This window comes from Colius striatus, chromosome 3 (assembly GCF_028858725.1).
Source record: "Colius striatus isolate bColStr4 chromosome 3, bColStr4.1.hap1, whole genome shotgun sequence".
In the NCBI taxonomy this organism is placed as follows: domain Eukaryota; kingdom Metazoa; phylum Chordata; class Aves; order Coliiformes; family Coliidae; genus Colius; species Colius striatus.
Window position 1 is genome coordinate 19,689,757 of NC_084761.1, and position 22,104 is coordinate 19,711,860.

Genomic DNA, 22,104 nt, shown 5'->3' on the forward strand with positions numbered 1-22,104 from the left:
TGGGTCAATGCTGGCACTGGCAATACCACCGACCATAAAGGAAAAAAACAGGAGTTATCTTATTGTACGAGACAGTAAAGTTGAGAGGAAGCAACACCAGATTTGTGTTTTTACAACAGGTTAGCTCACATTTCTCCCAGCACCATCAGAGAGTCTGTTTCAGCTGTATCCCTGGAGCTGGACAGTGCAGCCCCCATAGCCCAGTGGGGTGCAGAGGAATTCTACCTGAGCCATGTCAGAGAGGAGCTCGCATCCTCACTGGGCCATTTGCACCGCAAGGTGAGAGGAAGCATCTGATTGCAGGGACTGACTGGTGCTGAGGGCAGCACCTTGCTGACCAACCAGTGAGACAAACCAGGTCTCATTTCGTCACCTTTCAGCTCTGGGGCTTCAGCAACCCAAGCCAGGGCCCCTTACCAAGGCAGAAGGGGATAGAGCAGCTTCTCAGAGGCCCTGGCAGGGTTTTCAACCCTTGTGTCTTGTAAGCCAATGTCTCAGGAAAGGAGTTCATACAGCCATGGCAAGCCACAGGGTATCAACTGTACTCAGGTCAACGCTTCAACCAGAGCATGCAGCACTGCACCCCTGGGCTTCCCACCACCAGCCGACGGGCTGGCAGCAACGCTCGCACGGAAGCGCAGGGGAGGAAAGGGCACTCTACTGCCACCTGCGTTCCAGAGAATTAGGGACATGGATAAATGCTGCAGACATCAGTAGTTTATTGGTATGTTTTGTCAAAACACATTCAGAATGGAAACTTAAAAGTAAAAATATTTCCACCTGCGACAATTAAACTAGAATCTACTAGCATATAATGCTTGACACGTTACAGCAATAAAGGTGGTAAACCACTGTCTTTATACCTACGAAAGCCAAGATGGTCAGCCAAGTGTGTTGCAACAGAACCATAACGACAAAATACTCCCACCATCCACACATCAGCAACTAACAGCAATGGTCAGCAAATCCCTTCCTCTGCTCTACGAGGGATGTTTACTACTGAGAAGACGTTAAGAGTCCGCAGCACAGCGCAGGTGAGCTATCACTGTGTAAACTTCTCTGGATGATGTTCCAATGGCTGTTCACATCACTTAAAGAAGAAGCAAGCCAGGAGTATAGTGGCTCAGTAGCTCCTTTTAATACTCCATTTTTTGTGGTTGAGATCATTCCCAGTGCCATTGGCCATACAAAGGGATTAGGTGGCAGCAAAACACCACAGCACTACAAAAGGAAAAAAGAAAAACCAAACAAAAAAAAAGGCAGCAGCTATACAAAACACACTGGTGGCAAACTGCTAACCCATGACAGCAATCTGTCCGGAGGCTTCAAACCCAAGTAGTGGTGGTGTGTGGCGAGCAGTTCAAGTACTACAGATTTCCAGGTAACAGCTGACAATGCCAGACCTTCAACAGAAAACTGAAATATGCAAATGGACATTGGCAGAAACGTGCCCCAGGAAAACAAGTGTATGAAAATAGTGCAAGACTTACCATCGAACACAGAAGACCTCGAGTCTGGGAGAAAACAGACAGATGCTACTTCACATTGCCTAACGTATCAGAAAAATATGTGCAAAATCTTCCAGCTTACTCAAAACCAGCAAATGATTGCATAATCCAGAGACAGCGCCATGATGCCCTATCTGCTTTTGCCTGACGTTGCCGTGTTTTAGTTTGAGGTCTTCTGCGCTGAGGAGCAGCTCTAAGTGGTCACACTTCCGCACAGAGGCACGGGCAACCCCCCTGCTTGCCACACGCCCCGGCACCGTGCTGCCCCCACCACCTGCTGTGGCCACAGTTGCCAGCGCCGTGCACCAGCACCACGCCACGTGCAGGCCCCTCCGTGGGGAAACCCGCCAGCCATGCTGGACAGGAGGGTCTCCTTTCTACCTTCCAGTCTGGAGCTGCACAAGTGTCAACGTCAGCCGAGCGTTATGTGCAAAACGACTAAGAGTTCTGTAAAAAGTGCAACTGGAAAAATGCAAATACTTAAGAGCCGCTGTTTTGTTCTCTGAAAATTGCAGTATCCTCGTTAGATAAGCTCACCCTCACAAAGGATGCTCAGTTCTACTGATTAGGAGCTGGCCAAAAGCCTTCACCGTTCTTGACCTACTTCTGAAATTCACGTCTGAGAGAGAGATTTCAATCCGTTTTCTTTAGCTTTGATACTGGTTAAAGAGAAGAGACAACCTGGAGACTACTTGGATGCCTTCTTCCTCCCTTCCCCCCCTCTGCAAAAAAACAGGCGAACTTGTTAATTGAAGAGCAAGGTGGATGGTGATTTTAGCAACGTTTACTGATTGAAAGATACTGCAATTTTTTTAATACAATTTTCCAACGATTTCCTTGAAATGCTTTGCAGCCAATTGGCTTTGCAGCACAGTAATTCATACACACTACTGTACAAAATCACCAGCAAGACTGGAATGATGTATTCATAGAAGGCACCATCATGCGTATTACATTACCAGAGAACTCGAATACAGTCAAGACAAATTTCACTGTACAACGCTTATTGGAGGGGAGAGGGGAAGGAGGAGTGTGTTGAGCAGCCATCCCTGTACTGCAGAGGGGCAGATAGAAAAACCTGACGTGAGCTATCAAACTTGTTGCGTACTCAGGGCTACGACTTGGAAACTCTGGCTTCTGTTTAGGTTACAGCTAAATGGATTCCTTCTGGAATAAACTCGTAGTCTTATTAAGGTTTGTGTGTGTACATATGTTGGTCACAGCAAGCAGATCGGATGCCCGCATCGTTTCACAAGCTATTCTGTCTGAGTAAGAGGATGAAGGTTTTTTCCCTCCGATGCCTCCTGCCGATGTCAGTACAAATGAGTTCGGAGTACCCATTAGTGCATTTTGATGAGTGCGTAAACACGAGTTTGTTTGTTTGGAGCCGAGTGTTCTAAAGAGGAAAAAAAAAAGGCAAGCTTCTCCAATTGCACAAATTGCACTATTTGTGTTTCCAACAGGAACAGGCAGAAACAGGAACACTCACACAAAATGTGCAGCAGAGGGTTTTTGACTGCAAGGACCTGAACTCTATTGGGCATGTCCTTTAGTTCACTGTGTTGCAGATAGTTAACCGGTCTTTTTTTCTTTTTTTTTTCCAGTCCTCAATTCTCCAAGTCTACGTTTATAAATTAACAGTGTGACTCCTGTTGTGAAACTGGGGAAAGAACATCCACCTCAATTTAAACTGGAAACCAAAGGATGCTTTCACATCAAAGAAATGATCAGAAGGGCTGTGTCACATTCCAAAGCCAAAAAAAATTAACAAGAATGCAAACACGATGGATAATGTACCACTGCCAAGACTGTCTGCCCACAGTGGAGATCTCAGCGACGCTGTCCAGTGAAACGGCCTTCCATTTGCCCGGTTCCTCGTCCAGAGCCAAGTTTCTGTGCCATGCCACCTCTCGGAGGGGGTCCTCTTCCATCACGGTCTCGCATCATGCCACCACCCACTATTCCACGGGGACCCCCAGGGCCTCTATCATTGCGACGAATATCCCTACGATCGTCGCCTCCACCACGGGTCTCTCTCTCACGAGCGGCTCTTGTTTTTTTCTCTTCTACGTTCAAGCGCACCTCACCCCGGAACATAATGGGCTTACAGGGAAAAGTGTTCAAGGCACATGTTAGTCACCATTTCACAAAGTGCATTTATACAAGGCACATGAAAATACCCCACGCACTCCACGCCTTGGCCTGCTTTCACTTATGCAAAGACAAAAAGTCCCCGCTAACGGTTCCCTGCAGCGCATAACCTCAGCCCTAGAGGCCTACAGGAAACAGAACAGCATTTTCAAATTCATTTGGCATGCAAGGAATTCCAATGTCTTTCTCAAGTAAGGGCAACACTGTCTCTAGACTCATCTCTGCAGGTCTGACCTGTTTGCTTCAGGGCTGCAGTTCAGGGCTGCTCTATTGTATCAAAACTCCTCTCTGGTTCCTCAAGTCACAACCACAAATAACCTTGCTCTTCTTTCTCAGCCCAGGCTATGGAATTCAGAGATCCACACAATGCCCTTCAAAAGGTAATATCCTCGACTTTCTGCTTACAGGGATCTCTATAAAGATAGGTGCTGAGCTCCATGCCGTGTCTACGTGCGGCAGGTAAAACATCCGGGTTCAGTGTGACACAGTTTAAGGAACGCTGGCACAGCTTCTGTAAGCCACAAACCCTCCTGACAGGAGTATGCCACAACTATGTTTTTCTTACGACTGTGGTTTGAATTCCAGAAACAACAGCAACACAAATTTGGATAGCCTGCACTGCTTAGGGTTTAGGGCATTCGGTCCATCCTTTGAAGTCTGCTCAGTGCCAATACTTACTTTTGCAACTAAAATTCGCTGGACCGGCTCAGAATCATCAAATACCACGAAGCCAAAATTAGGCAGTTTGCCTCCCACTCCTTTAGTATTTATGCGAAGTTCTACCACATTTCCAAAGCCTGGGAAAACACAGAGGAGAAGCCACGTTATTGAAGACCACAGTGCCAGCCCTACCACCCCTCCGCCTCTGCTGGGCAACACCTGTAGTACCCCAACATGTCAAAGCTGCTCTGTGTGGGCCTAAGTCAATGTTACGTGACTTTTCAGCACAGTTTTTCTTCTGGGGCTGTGCAGCTGAAATTGCTACTTACTCATGAAGAACTCTTTCAGTTCACTCTCATCAATATCATGTGGCAAGTTCCCAACAAAGAGCTGGTGGCTATCTGGATAGCGAATTATTCGACGATTATCTGACTCATTCTGCTCCATGTCGCCTCTCCCTGTCATCAACAGAAAGAAGGTAGAGCCACTGAGGTTAGAAGATGTGGATTCAGATGAACACATCTATGAACAGCTCCAAGTATGTTCACTCAAACAATTCTGTACCTTCAGCTCCAGAGCTTATGCTTACCATGGGTGACAGAGCAAGGAGGATATTATCTTCCTCTCACATAGCACTGACAATTTTGTAATATCACCACAAAGTACTTTTCTCTTCATCTGGTTTTCCTGCTTGGGTTAAATAAACCCATATTAACTAAAATGTCTGACATACTGGGCAAGTTTCTTTAAGAGGTTCTTACTGTATCTTAAATCATTATACTAAGAGGAGCTCATTAAAACATAAGTCACCTCTTCATCAGTTTCTTGGCATAGTAACAGTGTTCTTAACTTTCGCACTTATGTTAAAAACAGTGTTTGCCCATCACCTCTTTTGGCTTTCGTCTTCCATCATTTCATCCCAAGTACCAGTGAGAGTTCCTCGTGTTGTCTCCAGCTCAAAATAAGTATTAGTGTGACTGAGCAGTACACAAGATAAAAGTCTTTCCTGGTGTCTCCCCACTGCACCACTCCTTGCCTTTCAGTGTGACAGCTGCCCATTGTGACCTGTTTTGCACAAAATATATTTATAGGCTGTAGGTAGGCAGCCCTTTCCCTCCTTAGCTTCTCCTACAAGCCCAGGTACAGCAACCTTGCTAGGTCGTCTGAAAGGTTCCCTTACCAGGTAAACCAGCTTGATGACTTCCCTTGAAAAGAAGACTGTAGAGATGAATGAAGCTCTACTGTTTGGTCACCTGAGATTTTAGCTTTTTTTCTGCTGCCTCTACTACCCTCAGTGTACAATCAGAACTAACAGGGCCCCATTAGATGTTTTCCGAATGACTTGTGTTACATCCAAGAGTAGTTACAGATGCAGACTGGCAACTGGATTTAGCCACAACTTGCAGCTTTTGCTCCCTGCTGCAAATGATACGTTATAAAACCCAAGAAGTGTCCACCTGTAACAGATGTTACAGTGCTTTCTTAGTCTCATAAATGCTCTCAGTTTCAGTGTTGTCCCTGAGTGTTAATCAAAGCACTTCAGAGCCTAGTCTGTACCACAGTTTGGTATGCACTTACTGAAAATCTTCACTAGAACTCATTTTAGCCAGAGTTGGTGGAGACACTTACAGCCCCGGAAAGCTGCTGCTGGCAGCACTCTGCCTGCTTCTGCCAGCTTTGAATCATTGCAAGTACCAGCCTTCCCTCCCGTTACATCTCATGACTCGTGTTCACATGCAGAGAAGGCTATGAAGTGAGCAACACAGAATCATAGAATGGTAGGGGTTGGAAGGGGCCTTTAGAGATCATCTAGTCCAATCCCCCCTTGCAGAAGCAGGTTCACCTAGATCAGGCTGCGTAGGAACATGTCCAGGTGGGTCTTGAAGACCTCCATATCCCAGACTCTGGGCCTTTACCTTGACAGCTTTTATTCAGCCCTGCACAGACATTTGCCAAGTGACCAGGCTGGACTAATAAATGCAACTCAGAAGGCTTTTACCTCTCAACACTTCTGACAACTGTCAAGTAATGATCGTGTTTTCTAGACAGAACATCCCACAGATTTGGATACTCTGTATGAGGAAGAAAGTGCAGAGAGACGGCTGCTCGCAAACAGAGAGAAACATGAGGCAGTCAAACTAAGAGTGGCATTTTAGAAAATTATACAAGATGGAAAAAGATGTGTAAGATTATGAACTGAGGCTGACATGGTGGGAAGGTTTTCTCCAAAATAAAGAGGTATTTGAGAGTTCTCATTTCCAAGGTTTGGCAAAATTAGAGGATGTGGAAAAAACTACCGGACTTCCACATCATCTTTTCAGAACTGCATCAAGCCACATGAGAGCTACTCCAGCATATGAATGGTCTGATTAGTACAAAACATTTCAACAAAACAGAAGCTTGGAAATAACACTTGGATTTCTCCGACACCTCATCACCAGCTTGGACTCCAAATTATATTCCTCCATTTCTAGTTGAAGGCAAGTAGGAACAGACAGTTCATTATTAGTCAAATACAATGGAGGTACAGGCAAGACCCGTCAAGGAGTCACCTGTCCCAAGCAGACACACAAGCTGATCCACGTTACCTGGTCGAGGTCCTCGGGGTGGAAAACCTGGTCTTTCCCTGGGACGCTGTTCACGTACACGAGGAGGCTGAGACTGAGCTTCAGGTTTAGTTTCAACTCTTGGCTAAAACAGGAGGAAAAGATGTGCTGTTAAACACCATCCCACTAAAAATGAAAACAAAAACCTCAAACTCACCAAAGCAAAATAACCCCACAAGACAAGACACAGACAGTGGCATGCACAAAATGAACTCTGGAAGATACACATCCATGTCAAGGTGCTTGGGAATACATTTCTTTCACCTCTGTAAATTCCTCTGTACCAATCCAGGACTGCAGTATTCACTTATCTCTGTTAAAGGTGCAAAGCAAACGTTTCTCAATCAGAGCACCTCCCCAAAACATGGCTAAGGTGAATTTTCCATGTTTGACCAGGCCTTGAGACCCCAATGCTCTGTTCTTCAAGAATCCCTCAACCTTCCTAAAAAACCTGCATAGACGAAATAAATCTTCCTCATGCCAAGCTCAAGCTTCATGGAGCAGGAGTTAGTTCATGATGAGCTCAAAAAGAGATTGGGGAAAAAAAAAAATCAAAAAAAAAAAAAAAAAAAATCACATTTTCTGTGCAAGCCCCCAAGGGATTATTTTCCTCAAGTGCAGAACAATATAATGAAACTACAAAAAACAAAACCCTAAGAGGAACAAAACCAAAGCCTTCAGAAGTGTGCAGTAAGTATTCTGATATCATAAAGCCACCTTAAATTACAATTGCTACAGACAACTTACTGAGGACATTGTTCAACTGCTGTGATGTCAAGATCATAATGCTCACAACCTTCCATAGTCTCAGGAACTAGAACACTTATTTTGGGGTTTTTTTTACATGCAAAAATGCCTTTAAAAGTGATTTGAGAAGAAGAAACACAACAATAAAAAGTATTTCTATGCAGTTTGTGGGTCACTGGAACAATTTCCAACATTTTTTTAACTCCGTTTTCTGTACAACAGTCCAGCAGCTGTTACTGTGCTGGGTTCTTGTCTTAGAAAACCCCAAGTTATCCTTAGGAGTATAAAAGAAAAACATGAGCCTCTAAGGAAAATTAAACACAAGGACAATGCATATAGATCCAGAAGTAGTTTATGTTAAATAAACATCTCACTTATTTTCCTTTGAGGACTCAAGAAAACTGATGGTTCCAGCCTTGGAGTAACTCACAGGGGTTGAAGTCTATATTTTACATGAAACACACAGGTATCATGCATCAAATAAATATTTTAGCCCTCCTGTCACTCATGCTTCACTTAGCTGGGCATCAGCTTGTCCTTCCATCATTTCTGGGATCATTTTTTCAATTCCAATAATAAGCTAGAAAAATCAGCCTTCCTTTTAAATCTCTTCTCATTATGCCTTCCCATGGGTCACTGGAACTCCTCTGCCATTTTTTACTCCCACATCTTTACTGACTTATAATTTATATCTCAAAAGCAAGACTCACTACATTCAGACACCCATTTCTTAGATACTATCAGGCTTAAACAGTCAGCTCTTCCAGCAACCATAGCAAAGCTTTGCCAAGTCCTGATGTCCTTCTACGACATCCCAAATAACAGTCAAATTGTATCTGTTCATTTTGCATTTCCATTAACTCCTCCTCTAGCAGACAGACTTCCTGTCTACCCAAACAACAAACAGCTCATCCCATCAGCTGCTTTCCGATCAGTACTACCCCCTTTTACAGAAGGGTTGCCCTGTGCTTTCTGCTGTCACCTGAAGAGAAAGTACTTGCACAAAACTGTGCTCTCCCAAAACCCTGTGATTATTAGCAGCACCCCAAGTTGCCTATTAAGGGCTGCCACTTACAGCCCAAGCAGCTAATGGCAACTCGCACTTCAGAGAGAGCACACCTAAGATGGATGGAAAGGCACAGAATAAGGATTTCAACAGAGGACAATCAAAGGGCTGTTCAGATCAGGAGCCAAGTATGCCTCAAACCTCAATCTAAGAGAGCTTTGAGAAAAGCCGAGGAAAAGGTGACATTGTATCTTCTTTTCAGGAGCTCACATGGAGACGGAAAGGGACCTCTTTCTGCTACGGCAATGCTACTGGCAACAACAGCAAGATCAGTCACTTATCAGCCTTGACTCACCAACTTTGGAACCAAACAGTCTCTTGAAACAGTGGGACAAAAACAGCAAGAGAAGAGGCGGCTTCAAAGGCTGGTATAATTCTGGTTTTGAAATCTTACAAGGCTTCAAAGTCCCTCCAGAGTGAGATGCCTGACACAATCAAGATGCATGCATGCAAAGAAACAACTAGCCAAGCAAACAAACAAGAAACTATACTTCAGATGAAACTAAAGAAAAAGTCCAGCATCATCTCACCAGAATTCCAGAATTTAAGTTAAATGTATACCTCAGGTAGCTACCACACTGTTTCTGAGGTAAAGGTGGACCACAGAGTTTACTAAAGGCACTCATCAGTCACTTCCACAAGAGTGTTCTAGACTACAGAAGAGTCTAAGGTGGTGAGAACAAGGAGCAGTGCCTATAAACAGATCTTTCCCTGAATTCACCACTTCCAAGACAGAAGACAAAAGTCAGGGAGCACCTTGCCTGCTGCCCCTCCAGCAGCCCTATGGCAGCTGACGTGCTAATGCCAACAGCAGATGGAGATCCCTTGAAAATGCCGTACAGAGAAAGCCCAATGTATCAGTGCAGGCAGGCTGATTTCTCATCGTCTACCAGAAGAAAAAAAAAAGAGCAAGAAACGCTGACCTGTTTAACTCCCTGGCTGTACATAAAGAGTAACTGAACAGGTTTATAGCCAAAACATTCCACGTGCAATCCTTTGAGGGGTGCTGAGAGGCTGTATCTTTAACTTGATAAAAGATGAGGGAAAACCAGGAGTAATGTAGAGAAATGAATGAGAAGAACAGTTAACAACTGCTTCGTAACATCACTGATGCTGGCCAGAACAGCATCCCAAAGGAGCCACCCACCCTTTACTGCAATCTGCTGTCCTCGTTTACATGCATGGTCTCTGGCTTGAATGGATCCAAGAGAAGAAGAAAAGAACGGCTTCTGATCTGTAACCCCTGGTAGAAATTGCTTCAGGTGCCTTTTCTACCAGCTTTCTGTATACCAAGTCTGAAAAATGTGCAGGAAAATGAGCTAAGAACTGCCTAACTCTGCTTCCAGAAGAGCTAAGAGTTGAAATTCTTGCCACTTTGTTATTGCTCAGAAACTTCTATACAGAATTACTTAAACATGATGCCACAGCAAAAGTAATCTAAAAAGGAGAAGGCATGACAAGCTGAAGAGGCAACACAGAAGAGTTTAAGGGGACATCTATACGCTATATTCCACTTATAGATAATTTTAAAGGATGTTAGCAGGCGCATTACAAAAATCTACGCTCTCTACTACAAATTAATGAAAATCAGTTTTGGGTTTGTGAGAGGAAAATCTACTGTGTACTAGAAAAAAACCCCACTTTTTACACCTCAAATGTTGTTTAAATGCTCAAAGCCCTGTTGAAGCTGGTGAAGACAACTCATTACACAGCTGTTATGTGACATCCTGTCAGACCAGAAGCAAGACCATACAAGGTGTTGGGTTTTATGTTATTTTTCTTTTCTTTTCAAAATGCATTTGGCAGAAGGGCAATCCTAGAGAGGCTCCTCTCTGTCAGGAAAAAGCAGTGAAGAAACCAGCACAAAACCCACGGCGGCCATAACCTAGCTGGTTCTACTGAAAACTGCAGCCTTTTAAAAAGGTCAGATGTGACCGAACATGATCCACGGTGCTTTGGTACACAGTGTCAGTAGAAGAGGTTAAAGCACATGTTTTCTATCTGGAGAAATTTTATCTAGAAGGAAACAGTTGAATTGAGACTCTCAGGCTGCCTGACACCAGCTTGGCATATGCAGGACAAAAACTACTACCCAGTCAAACCTTATTTCCTCCTTCCTCTCCTCACCCAGTCAACCTAGGAATGGGAAGATGGCATTGTCCTGGCAAGGAAATGTGAATCCTTCCATTCCTCACACAGTCATAAGTTGGTACAGGGTTCTGTGACAAGTTTATTATCAATGGATAATGACATCCAGCTTATTTCTGTAGATATTAGCCTTACAAGGCAATCTTGCACCTTCTCAGAAATGGCACTGTCCATTTTTACTGCTGGGGCACTTCTGCCAATGAAATGCCCCTTTCAAACACACTTTTAGAGAACTTCAATTTTGTAGGGAGTTGTTATTAATTTTTGTTTTGGCTGCTTTCCCTTGTAAATGTAACCATATTCCATTAAGATAGGTCAAAAGCGTTTCAGTAGTGATTTTGTGTTTGAGTATTGAACAGACTTTACCGTCACCATCACCCAAAGTTACACCTGTTATGTGTACGTGCCTTTGCTTGCAACAAGAAGGTGAGTGCATTAACATTTAAGACAATCAATTTCTGCAATTTACGTCAAACAAATCAATCTGTTAATTTAAAAAACGGAAGCAGTTTGCAGAAGTAATGAGACAATGCAAGGTGTTCACAGATGGGTTACCTGTGAGACGGGTGCTTTAACATGGGGTGGAATTCCAGAGGAAGAAACAGTACCACTAGGAGGCAGGTTTTTACTGGTCACTGAAGCCCAAGAGAAAGCCTGCAGGAAATGCAACAAACCTGGGCTACTAATCATGGCAAACCACTGACATTCCTACAGGGAAACTCAGCTGCTGAAAACACATGCTCTGTTCACATCTGGCTATTAAATAATTGTTGTACCAGCATTACAAGGAAGATACAGGAGGATTTGCAATGTGGAGCAAGTGTGTATCGTGCCCATTATGTGAATGAGCTATGTGAATGAGCCCAGTCCCCTCAGCATCCCCAGATCACTGCTTTCCATGGTGTAACCAAACCTAGGACTGAAAACCTTGTAGTGTTGAGTGTCTTTGTCACAAAGAAAGAAAGTGGATGCCAGAAGTTAGAAGTAAAAATGTAAAAGAGAAAAAGGATTGGAAAAAAAAAATATGGGAGACAGGTTGGAGTCTCTCTCCAGCTTCCACCAGGTCCTCCCGCCTGGTTCAAACTACCTAAGTGTGACCACATCAAATGACGCAACGGTGTGCCTGCTGCTCTTTAAGATTAGGCATCCTGCCTCTAACAGAGACACTCAATGCCTCATATTGATTGAGCCTATACTGCCAGCAATTTTGCAAGTGTCAATGCATTATGGCTTTTTTTCAAGGAAGAGCAGTGGTTCCCACTGTGTGAGATTTTTGTTGGAGATGTTTTCTTAATAAGTGTTACCTCCAATCTAAAAAGGTTTACACATGCATAAAACCACACACACACACTTTACAAGCAGAGCATTACATTTATGATAGGTGACTTGAACAGCACTTAAAAAATAACACTCCCTTTTTAATGAAACTGCACATTTTTACAAGTTCTGGGTGCAAGTCTAGTTGTTCGTAAGCCATGGCACTGAAAAGACGCATCAGTCTGGCCACTCAAAAAGGCTAAATTGAAGCCCAGATCTTCTGGTTTACCTCCTGCTAGAAGTACAGATATGACTTTTAACTAACCTTTGGTGGTTCTTGTGGTAGTGAGACAGGTTCTACAGGAGGTGGAGATGGAGACTTCTCTTCTAGCTCCTCAAGGGTCTTTTCCTCTGCTTCAGCTTTCAGCTCCTCAGTTTTCGTTTCAGATTCCAATTCTGGCTCAGGCTCATGAGATGATTCTTCTAGTGTCTCCTCTATCCCATTGCTACAATAATCAAATGCATTTATGAGGCTTATCAATTGCTTTGTATTTTATGACTTTTGAGAAGCTATGCTATGGTAATGGCTGGTATTAAAAAGACCATTCTGTTTCCAGTTGCCACTATATGGTACCTCCATACACAACCTTATGAGAAGTTAAACCATATCCCTGTAGTTGCATACAATGCCAGATTTTTACTCCTCCTGAAGCAAAGACAGGTTTTACAACTGCAGGGAATCTGAAAACCACACAGAAAAACCCTTTAAGGAACAGGTGCTAAACACAAGAAGTGAGCTAAAAGAGCAGAAGCACAGCAAGAGACCAATGGAAGGTTAAGTGATACACATAAACGAAGCCCATTTTGGAATAAAATCCACAGCTTATTTACAAATATGCCATACAGGTTCCCTACTAAAGGAGCCAAGAGTTTTGTTTACTAAAAAAATCCCATGTAACTTCCCTACTTTTTGTGTTCAAAATATAAGGGACATGAAGTGATTCAATCCTCTCTTCAGCTGTCCCCAAAGCCTACCAAATTCCAAACACTTCCATCGCTGCAGCTCCTGCTCCAGGTTAGCCTATGCTTGCTTAACTGACTAATCTGATGAACACTGCCTTTACTATTTCTTTCCAACTGGCATAGTAACCCAGAAACAAGATCTTGACTTAATGCTTTTAGGCATCAGAAACAGCCTGTACTGTCTTGAGCAAGTCACTGCCACAGTTCCAGCAGACTCCTCTCTTCCATAAGATTTCTCATGAAAAGTGTTGTGACTGGCATTCAGCACCATCACTGATGCACTTAGATACCATCTAGTGATGCTGCAAATTTTTGTTTTTTTACAAGGAAACCACAAAGTCAGTTCTGGCCATTTAATAGGCTTTCCTACGTTTCAAAATGAGCACAGGGTTTTGGTGGCGTTTTGTTTCTTTTTGTTTGTGAGATTTTTTTTGTGTTTTTTAAATAAAACACATTTTTCTTATAAAAACATAAAGAATCTTTTTACTTTAATCTGTTTAGATTTTAAGACACTCGGGATAAAGTCCTGCTCTTCCAATACAGTTGTACAGCAGCCTCTCAAGAAGCAGACCTTCCTCTGTTTCAAGTGCTGCCCAAATTTGAGGAGTAACATCATTCGCTATCCCTTTGTTAATCCACTTGTTCACATAAATTACATGATACCAACTCATTGGTTTGGTTTAAGTTTATATAACAGTTACTCTATTATCACAGAATCACAGAATATTAGGGATTGGAAGGGACCTCTAGAGATCACCCAGTCCACTCCCCTGCTAAAGCAGGTTCCCCTTGATCGGGTAGCCCAGGAATCTGTCCAGGTAGGTTTGAAAACCTCCAGAGAAGGAGATTCCACCATCTCCCTGGCAGTCTGTGCCAGGGCTGCCTCACCCTCACAGTAAAGTTTTCCCTTGCTTTTTAAGTGGAACTTCCTGTGCTCCAGCTTGTGTGTGTTACCACAATCCCGTCACTGGACACTACAGAAAAAAAAAAAAAAAATCATTGCCCTGCCCTCTTGACATACACCCTTTAGGTACTTATACAGTGTTGATGAGGTTTCCCCTCAGTCTTCTCTTCTCCAGGCTGAACAGTGTCAGGTCTTGCAGACTTTCGTCACAGGAAAGATATTCCAGTCTCACCCTCTTAGTAGCTCTCCACTAAACTCTCTAGAAGTTCCTTGACTCTCTTGAGCTGAGGAGCCCAGAACTGAACACAGTACTCCAGATGAGGCCTCACCAGGGCAGAGTAGAATGAGAGAACCTCCCTTTACCTGCTGCCCACACTCTTCTTGATGCATCCCAGGGTGCCATTGGCCTTCTTGGCCACAAGGGCATATTGCTGGCTCATGTTTAGTTTGTTATCAACCAGGACTCCCAGGTCTGCAGAGCTGCTCTCCAGCAGGTCAAACCCCAGCCTGTAGTGGTGCATGGAGTTGTTCCTCTCTGGAAGCAGAACTCTGCACTTGTCTTTTTTGAGCCTCATGAGATTCCTCTCCACCCAACTCTCAAGCCTGTCTGGATCTCACCAAAAGGCAGAACAGCCTTCTGGTGAAACAGTCAGTCTTCCTAGTTTGGTGTCATCAGCAAACTTGAAGGGACAGAGTGTACTCCCAGCATCCAGGCCATTGATGAAAATGTTGAATTAAGATTGATCTCAATATTAAGTGTGTATATAAAAGCGGTTGCTAACGTTACACCTCATATTTAAACCAGAAGTGAAAATAACTAACAATTATAAAAACATCCCCCACTTGTCTCTCCATTTCAGAAGCAATGTTTCAAAATAATGTAACATTAACATAACAGAGATCCATATCAAGTTAAGTGTAGTTTCTTGAAGTACCTGTTAAATCACGTTTAGAATCTAAAACTACAGCAATGTTGCCATTTTTGTTAAAAAAAAAAAAGCTACTTCATATAGTAAAATGGACTTCTTACGTTACAGGATGGTTTTCATAATAAGTACTGCTTGCATTCTCTTGCACAGGTTCAGGTGATGGTTGTCTTTCCTCCTGCTCCTCTTCCACCTCTTCCTCAGACTCTGACACAAAAAGAAAAACTTCCTTAAATATCTCTGCAAGCATAAAGAAGCTACACTTACAAAGCATATTAAACTAGCAGTAATCAAAATAAAGCATCATCAACAAAATAAGGCAAAATTGTCTGCAAGGAAAGATAGAAGACTCACTCATTATAGAGGCTTTGTTTCTTACTGTTTTCACAAAAAGGAGAAACTAAAGATATATTGTTGCTAGTTAAGTTCTGGGAAGAAGGTCTGAGGGTCTTTTAAGGCAGCAGCGGTTTTTCAAATAGTGGCAGTAGAAGACAAAGATTGCACTATTACTTCATAAATCTCAGTAACTACAGCAAAGAATATTAACCTCAAACACAAAGGTAATTGCCTAAAATGTTTTGTTCCACTGAACTGAGTTGAAAAAATTCCCAAAATTATCCAGGGAACGTAAGTACACACATTCTGGTTGTACTGGGATTTGCTTTGCCTCAGTGAATGGTGGCAGGGGGTGGGGTGTGGAATAAAAGTCACTCAGGTCAAGTTCAGTCCCTGCAAAGAAACAAATTACTGAATGTGATGATAATATGAAACTCCAACTACATGCTGTATTTGAAGAGACAATTAAAAGTTCTTTTTTCTTCAAATAACTTTACCTTGAAATTTGATAAGAGAAATTGTGTCTACTTGATGAAACCAACAGCAGCAGAAGTACTATCGCTCATTATTTCCGCTCTCTGCCAAGACTCAGCCACCATGAGCCAGTTCAACCCTTCAAGGGATAATGTACAACTATACGACTTGTATTTTGCAGGGTGTTTTGGACCAGCAGATAGTTCCAGCAACATAACCCATACTTGACTCCCTGCTTCAGGTCCCTCCCAAATTACTAAGATCCATGAGAATCCAATACAGTTTGCATCTTTCCATCTCCTCTAAGAAACTGCCAAAGCTCTGCATCCATGCTATAGGAACAAGAACAAAACAAACTCTACATGTAGAGTTCCTCTCACCTTCATCAAGTTCTCCTTCTGAATCCCCAAATACTTCATCCTCGTATCTGAAGATATCATTATGGACATAGAACTTGTTTGGAACAGATCCCTGTAAAAGAGCAATGTGCATTTTCTTGCATATATGGTATATTAGCAGTCAATAAGGATGGATAAGGGGTATACGATTACATTTTCAAAACAGACTATTTCAGTAAAGCCATTTTCCAAGTTGTAACTCTTCTCTAAGCAAACAATTGAATGGTAACTTCTGCCCACTGGAAAAGAAGTCACGGCAATCATAGATTCTAACTAAATATGAAGTCTCTCAGTTTCATCAAGACATTTAATTTTTCCCTATTACAAAAACTTTGCAATAAACGAACAGAATGAACTTTCACCAGGTGACCGTGTAGTTATAGCACTGCATAGGGAAACAAAAAAGAAAATCGGCAAGACTCTAAAACATTAAATCACCAAACACGCATCAGTTTGTGATGGAGTGAAGGGAAAGAAAGAGCAAAAGATATCCTTTACTCTTACACAGCTCTGCCCTTGACAAGAGCTAAATTTAAACGCTTTCTTGTTTAGCATCAACCCATACACGCATTTGCCAGCAGATAATACAGAACTACACTAGAGAACTAACCTGCAGAGCTGAACACGATTTTTTAAGTTTATTTGTGCCAATGACAGCTCCTAAATGCAAACTCCAATTTGCTTTGTATTACTGCTCCAATATTTCAAGCGTAATAAAACAAAACAGCTCGGGACAAGCCCAATACACTCATTTCCCCGCACTCACAGAATGGGACCTGTTTAATGATAGCCTCTGGGCCAAGCTCTGAAAGTCAGATCGTATTTTTTGCCCCAATATGAGAAATTGTAGCTACAGGTCAGGTTTCCATCATCATTATCTGAAGTTAAATACAACCTTACGTATACTTACTTCTGGGGCAAGAACAAAAGTCTGCATGAATTTCCTCATCGGCTGCCCATTGTTGGACAGCTCTCCCATGACTTGCACAACCACCCCATCACTCAGAGTAGCATGAGCATCCACGTGGCGAATCTTGGTGTGGCATTCGCTGAACTGTAATGACATCACTTTCTTGTGTATCTCCTAGAAAGAAAGAATTAGATTTCAGCTGCACTGAGTTTTGTGCAGAGCTTTCCACCTTTAAAGTACCCGTGTCTGAACTAACACAGAAAACTACTCCACTGAAGCTCAGAAGGCAAACAGAGGAACTGAGAACTGCCTTTCACGGACATCGGTCTACATAATCTCATCTAACTTTTCTTCTGCAGTTTTCCACTAGGATTCAAGAGCTGCTCAGAGTAGCCAAATAGCATACGACTTGATATCCAATTTTTCCAGATGTATTACAGTATATGACTTATTCTAAGGCTTTCATTTTTTAAAGGGCCTGTGAGAGGGACAAGATTCACCTTGTGTTAAAAAATGTCTGAAATACCACTCCCCCCCAAACAAAACACCTCAACCTTCTATACATCCACAAATACTCAAAACATCACAGGAGGTGGTAACATCTGCATTGACAAGATTTTTGTGCTGCTAAATCAAGTTCTGATAGTGAAAGAAGAAACTAAGCCCACTCTGGGGGTTAAAAACCCCATATTTCTCAAAGATGTGGCTACCACATGAACAGATGCGCCTAGGTGACAAATATTATTCTGACAAAGAGCTACAACCAAAGTGAAAACTTCTGTTTTCCAAACTCCACTCAGAGAAGAATTTGGTAATTACATGTAACTCTCAAAGGCCAGTGTTCCCTTCCCCAGGAACCACTTCTAACAGAAATAAGATACATGAATAGGGCAAGTCTAACAAGTCTTCTTGATTTTATTTCCCGTCCTGAATATATTTTCTACAGTCCAGACGCAAAACACAACCTAAAGAAAGCAATAACAATCAAATGAAAAAATCCAAGCCAACAAATTCCTATCTGTCTCTGAACAGGAGTCAGTATCACAATACGTTGGTTAACAGATAAGAAAGCCAAAGTAATTGGTAAAGGAGAAGACTGAACATTAATAATACAGGAGCAATTCTGATACGCACAGCTTGACCATACACTGCTTCTTGCGGTTTCCCACTAGCATCCAGTCCTCCATGGACGTAAGAAGAATTCCTGCCATAAAACCTGCAATTGAAGAGATGTAAATGTCATGGTGAAAAATGAGAGTCAAAGCCAAGAAGTATTTTAACTGAAAGTTGCGGAGTTCAGTGCATCAGGAATTTCAGCACAAAAAGCAATTCAAGATATATTTTTTCCACTTTTGAGGCTCCAAGAACATAGGAACAAACAAGCTTAGTATTACATATTCCAGTTTGTCCAAGATATGTTGCAAGCTCCTAAATCAATCTCAACCTTTCACTTGCTTCCTTAGAGCAAGGTGGCCATTTTGGCTTGAAGGTGCCCCAATGTCAGTCATCCTCCTGTGTTCAATCCACGCTGCCCAGTCAGGATGTTGGGCTAGGGAGGAACAAATCACCTGCCTCTTCTCTGGACCCTTGCTCTCTTCAAGGTGCAGGCAGCAGTGAGGGACTCTGCCTTGGTTTCAGACACTGCAGATAACCCATCTGACTAGACAACCCAGTTCCCCACCTATCCTGTCTCTGCTATATGTGGCTGTTATGTCACACTCTGGCTTTCTCAGAAGTAACGACCAAAAAGCTCATTACAAATCTCCAAAGTATTAGAAAAGCACAGATCCCTCTTAGACACCACTGTTGAACACAAAGCCTCCAGAAGAAACACCGCCTGAAGCAGTTAGGCAGCAAACAGTATTTCATTTGCATTACTTGCATCACTGTGTACAATAATCCAACCACCACTTATAGCAGCCTTCACTGGATAACTTTTGACCCAAAACTAATAATATATCTTTATGCTACTCAACAAGTAGTAGTTCTAATTTGGTCTTCCAAGTAGCACAAAACTCTGGATCACCCCAAGAAAAACAAACCTTAAGACCCTTTCCTGACTCATCCTCTGGATTGGATTTCAAAATCTTGTATTTTTTGTATGTAACATACATACACTTGCTTCCAATATTTTTCCTACATTTCAGGAGTCTTTTTGGACTTTCATCCCAGTGTCAAATTTTGAGCCCAGAAGAATCTAAGTTTTGTCTTGGATCTTTACTGTCAGCTTGTAAAGCACATGACAAATGCTTAACATTTTCTCTGTATTTAAATTAACAGATCAGACAAGACCATCCTGTAACACCTTTAAAAAAAAAAAAAAAATTACAACTCCTGTGTCCAGAAAAAAAACTCTGGGAAATACTAGATTGTTTTCTTTGGTACCAACTGCATAGTCATGTTTTTGAGCATGGTTCAACATTTCCTAACAGCAGGGAAAAATAGAAATTCAGCTGAAGCAGTGTGCAAGCAAAGAAGAAAGTATCTTTTCACTCTCGGAATGCCACAGTAAGCCCTCTGGCAGTCAGTGTATCTTACTAAGTGCTTTTACAGGGGGCTCAAGAGTTTTAACTTCTTCTTAAAGGAACTGTTCAAATCCTTCGGTAGGTGCTGCAGATGAGGAAAAAAGTAAACATTAAGTCCCCAGTTATGTGGAATTACAAATTTTCCAGTCAAGTTAAAATCAGCTAGAGTGCAACAGACATGCAAACTACACTGAGTAATGCCTATTTAGAGGGCAAAACTATCTCTTCTTACCTGTAACTCCTGGGTAATGTTTGGGTAATGACTAGCGACAAAATATTTGGGGTTCTTTTCAAGCTTTTAGTAGGGTAAACCAGTAAATTCGATATTTTTGTCCAAATTCCCTTAGTGCTGCAAGAAGGAGCACATCAAGCACCATGAGGCCATGAAAACCAAAATTTTCCTGTGGGCAGTAAGCAAGTTATTGGCCAAATGAACATCAAGAGAAAGCAGGAAGAAAAGCTGTCCTCTCAGAAAAAGACTCAAAGTGTGCCTTTCTGGTCTTTGGCCCCATGTCCCCTGTATCTGAGCTTGGCTACAAAAAAGTAGCCACCTCTGCAATAAAAAAAAAAAAAAAAAGCAGCAGTAGCAGAGCCTAAAACTGGCTAGCAGAGACTAAAACTGACACTTCACTCTAGTAGCTCAATAATCAGATATGATTCAACCAGATCAGATCAAAATCTGATTAAAGATCCACAGATACTATTGCTAGTGACACTTGTGCTGCCCTTCCAGTGGACAGAGAGTATTTGTGAGCATGGAGTACCACCGGAACCAGGAGAGCTTGCCTCATGAGTGTCTGCCCAACTCCCTCAACCTCAGCAGGACGATTCCAGGAGACAGCTAACTATCATTAACATCCCCCCTCCTTGATAAAAGAAAAAATCTGAAATGTTTCTGGATGAAAGCCCTTGCTGAAAACACCACTCCTGCAAGAGGGTAAACCCTATGGACAATTACCCGTCCCTACTCAACATAGCACATCTGTAGCTTAATTTTGAAGGCTGTATTTTAGACTTGTTTGAATAAAGCGTGAGATTTAGAGGGGTGACAGTAATATTTAGTACCTCTTAAAAAGCACCAAAATAATCTCCACAGACACTATTTTCCCTCACACGTACAATTCTGCAATTTCATGTCACCTCAGTCTGGAAACACGAGTTTACATACTAAATGTACCAGGAACCATAATCACAGAATCTTAGAGTTGGAAGAAACCTCAAAATATCATCTAGTCCAACCTCTTCACCAGAGCAGGCTCTCCTAGAGTAAGTCACACAGGCACTCATCCAGGTGGGTCTTTCCCATAGCAACTGTTAGTTTTGATGGAACAGAAGCAGGAGGGAAGGTAAACCTGCAACAGCTGGCTGCTCTTCTTTGAAGCAGTTAGGGAGAAAAACATACTGACAGTATTTTACTTCGTAAACCAAAATACACCATCCCCCTAATCCTGCCAAGGTCACAGCTGCCATCACTACAATTAAATGCTCATACCACAGCAAAAATCACCATTTTCAACATGGAGTTGAGATCTGAGATTTACCTCAATATACAGTTTAACTGCCATCTAAAAGAAATGTTAGAAAAGTAAAAGGTAACCTCACTGTAGAACTGATATAATCCTCCCTTCTTTGGTATTAAGCTGAGAAGTATCACCTAATCATCCCTTATAAACTCTTCTGTGTCTCTTTGTTTATACAAACAATTTCTGTTTTTCAGAGCAAAACAACAGCACGTTTCATGATAAAACTGTTTTACTAACTCGGGATTTTCTGTCAGTCAAAAATGACCCTGCTGTTCCAACACCGGGATTTCCACTGCACTATTTGCTCACCATGTAATTGTTGCCTTGAAAAACTGGTACAATCACACCCTTTTTAAGTCTCTTAAAAGAATTTCACCTGCCTGAGCTTTACAAGCAATGGATAGTTATCGATATCCATGAGATGCTAATTGCTGATAGACCTGTCTTAAGAAGTGCCTCTGAAGCCAACTCCAAGAAAAGAAGTCCTTTCCCAGGCCACCTGAGTAAAACACCCAGGCATGACACATATTTAACAAACACAGACCTTGGGTCACAGAGAACTGTAACTTTGCCTTTTAGATATTGATGTATTACATGGACACACCTGTGTAGCTGTTGATCTGATCCGACTCATTTGCTAAAGTTTTGAGGATGAGGAAAAATTCTGCAATTGCAAAAAATTCCGCTTTTATCTTCTGTTAGATTACTAAACATAGATTAGGAAACCCTGGAATACACTGCTCAAACACCTTAAAAATAGAATTAAAACCAGAAAACAACATGGTTCCACATGATTCAGTGATTTAAGTAAAAATGATACCATTCATTTTCCCTGCCTCAAAGCTATATAAAGAAAGATACATTATTGAGAAGACTGAATTCTTAAGTAAGCCAAGAGCTCTAAGCTGTGCTCCAACAGTCTAATTTTTCACAATCAACCTT

General features: G+C 42.2%; 1 protein-coding gene across 2 annotated transcripts in view; it reads right to left on the minus strand.

Annotated features, from left to right (window-relative positions):
• Window positions 1–702: 702 nt before the first annotated feature.
• G3BP2 (G3BP stress granule assembly factor 2) overlaps window positions 703–22,104 on the minus strand; it is a 30,967-nt gene continuing 9,565 nt past the window's right edge. Inside the window, exons 3-12 of one of the 2 annotated variants that reach the window (XM_061993324.1) lie at window positions 18,249–18,330; window positions 17,115–17,288; window positions 16,187–16,277; window positions 15,101–15,203; window positions 12,469–12,649; window positions 11,442–11,540; window positions 6,908–7,010; window positions 4,649–4,777; window positions 4,338–4,456; window positions 703–3,611 (exon numbers count right to left, since the gene is read on the minus strand). In XM_061993324.1, coding sequence (XP_061849308.1) covers window positions 3,339–3,611; window positions 4,338–4,456; window positions 4,649–4,777; window positions 6,908–7,010; window positions 11,442–11,540; window positions 12,469–12,649; window positions 15,101–15,203; window positions 16,187–16,277; window positions 17,115–17,288; window positions 18,249–18,330 — 1,354 coding nt within the window. In that variant the 3' untranslated portion in view covers window positions 703–3,338. The remainder of the gene's footprint in view (window positions 3,612–4,337; window positions 4,457–4,648; window positions 4,778–6,907; window positions 7,011–11,441; window positions 11,541–12,468; window positions 12,650–15,100; window positions 15,204–16,186; window positions 16,278–17,114; window positions 17,289–18,248; window positions 18,331–22,104) is intronic. The other variant, XM_061993325.1, reaches the window with a different exon arrangement.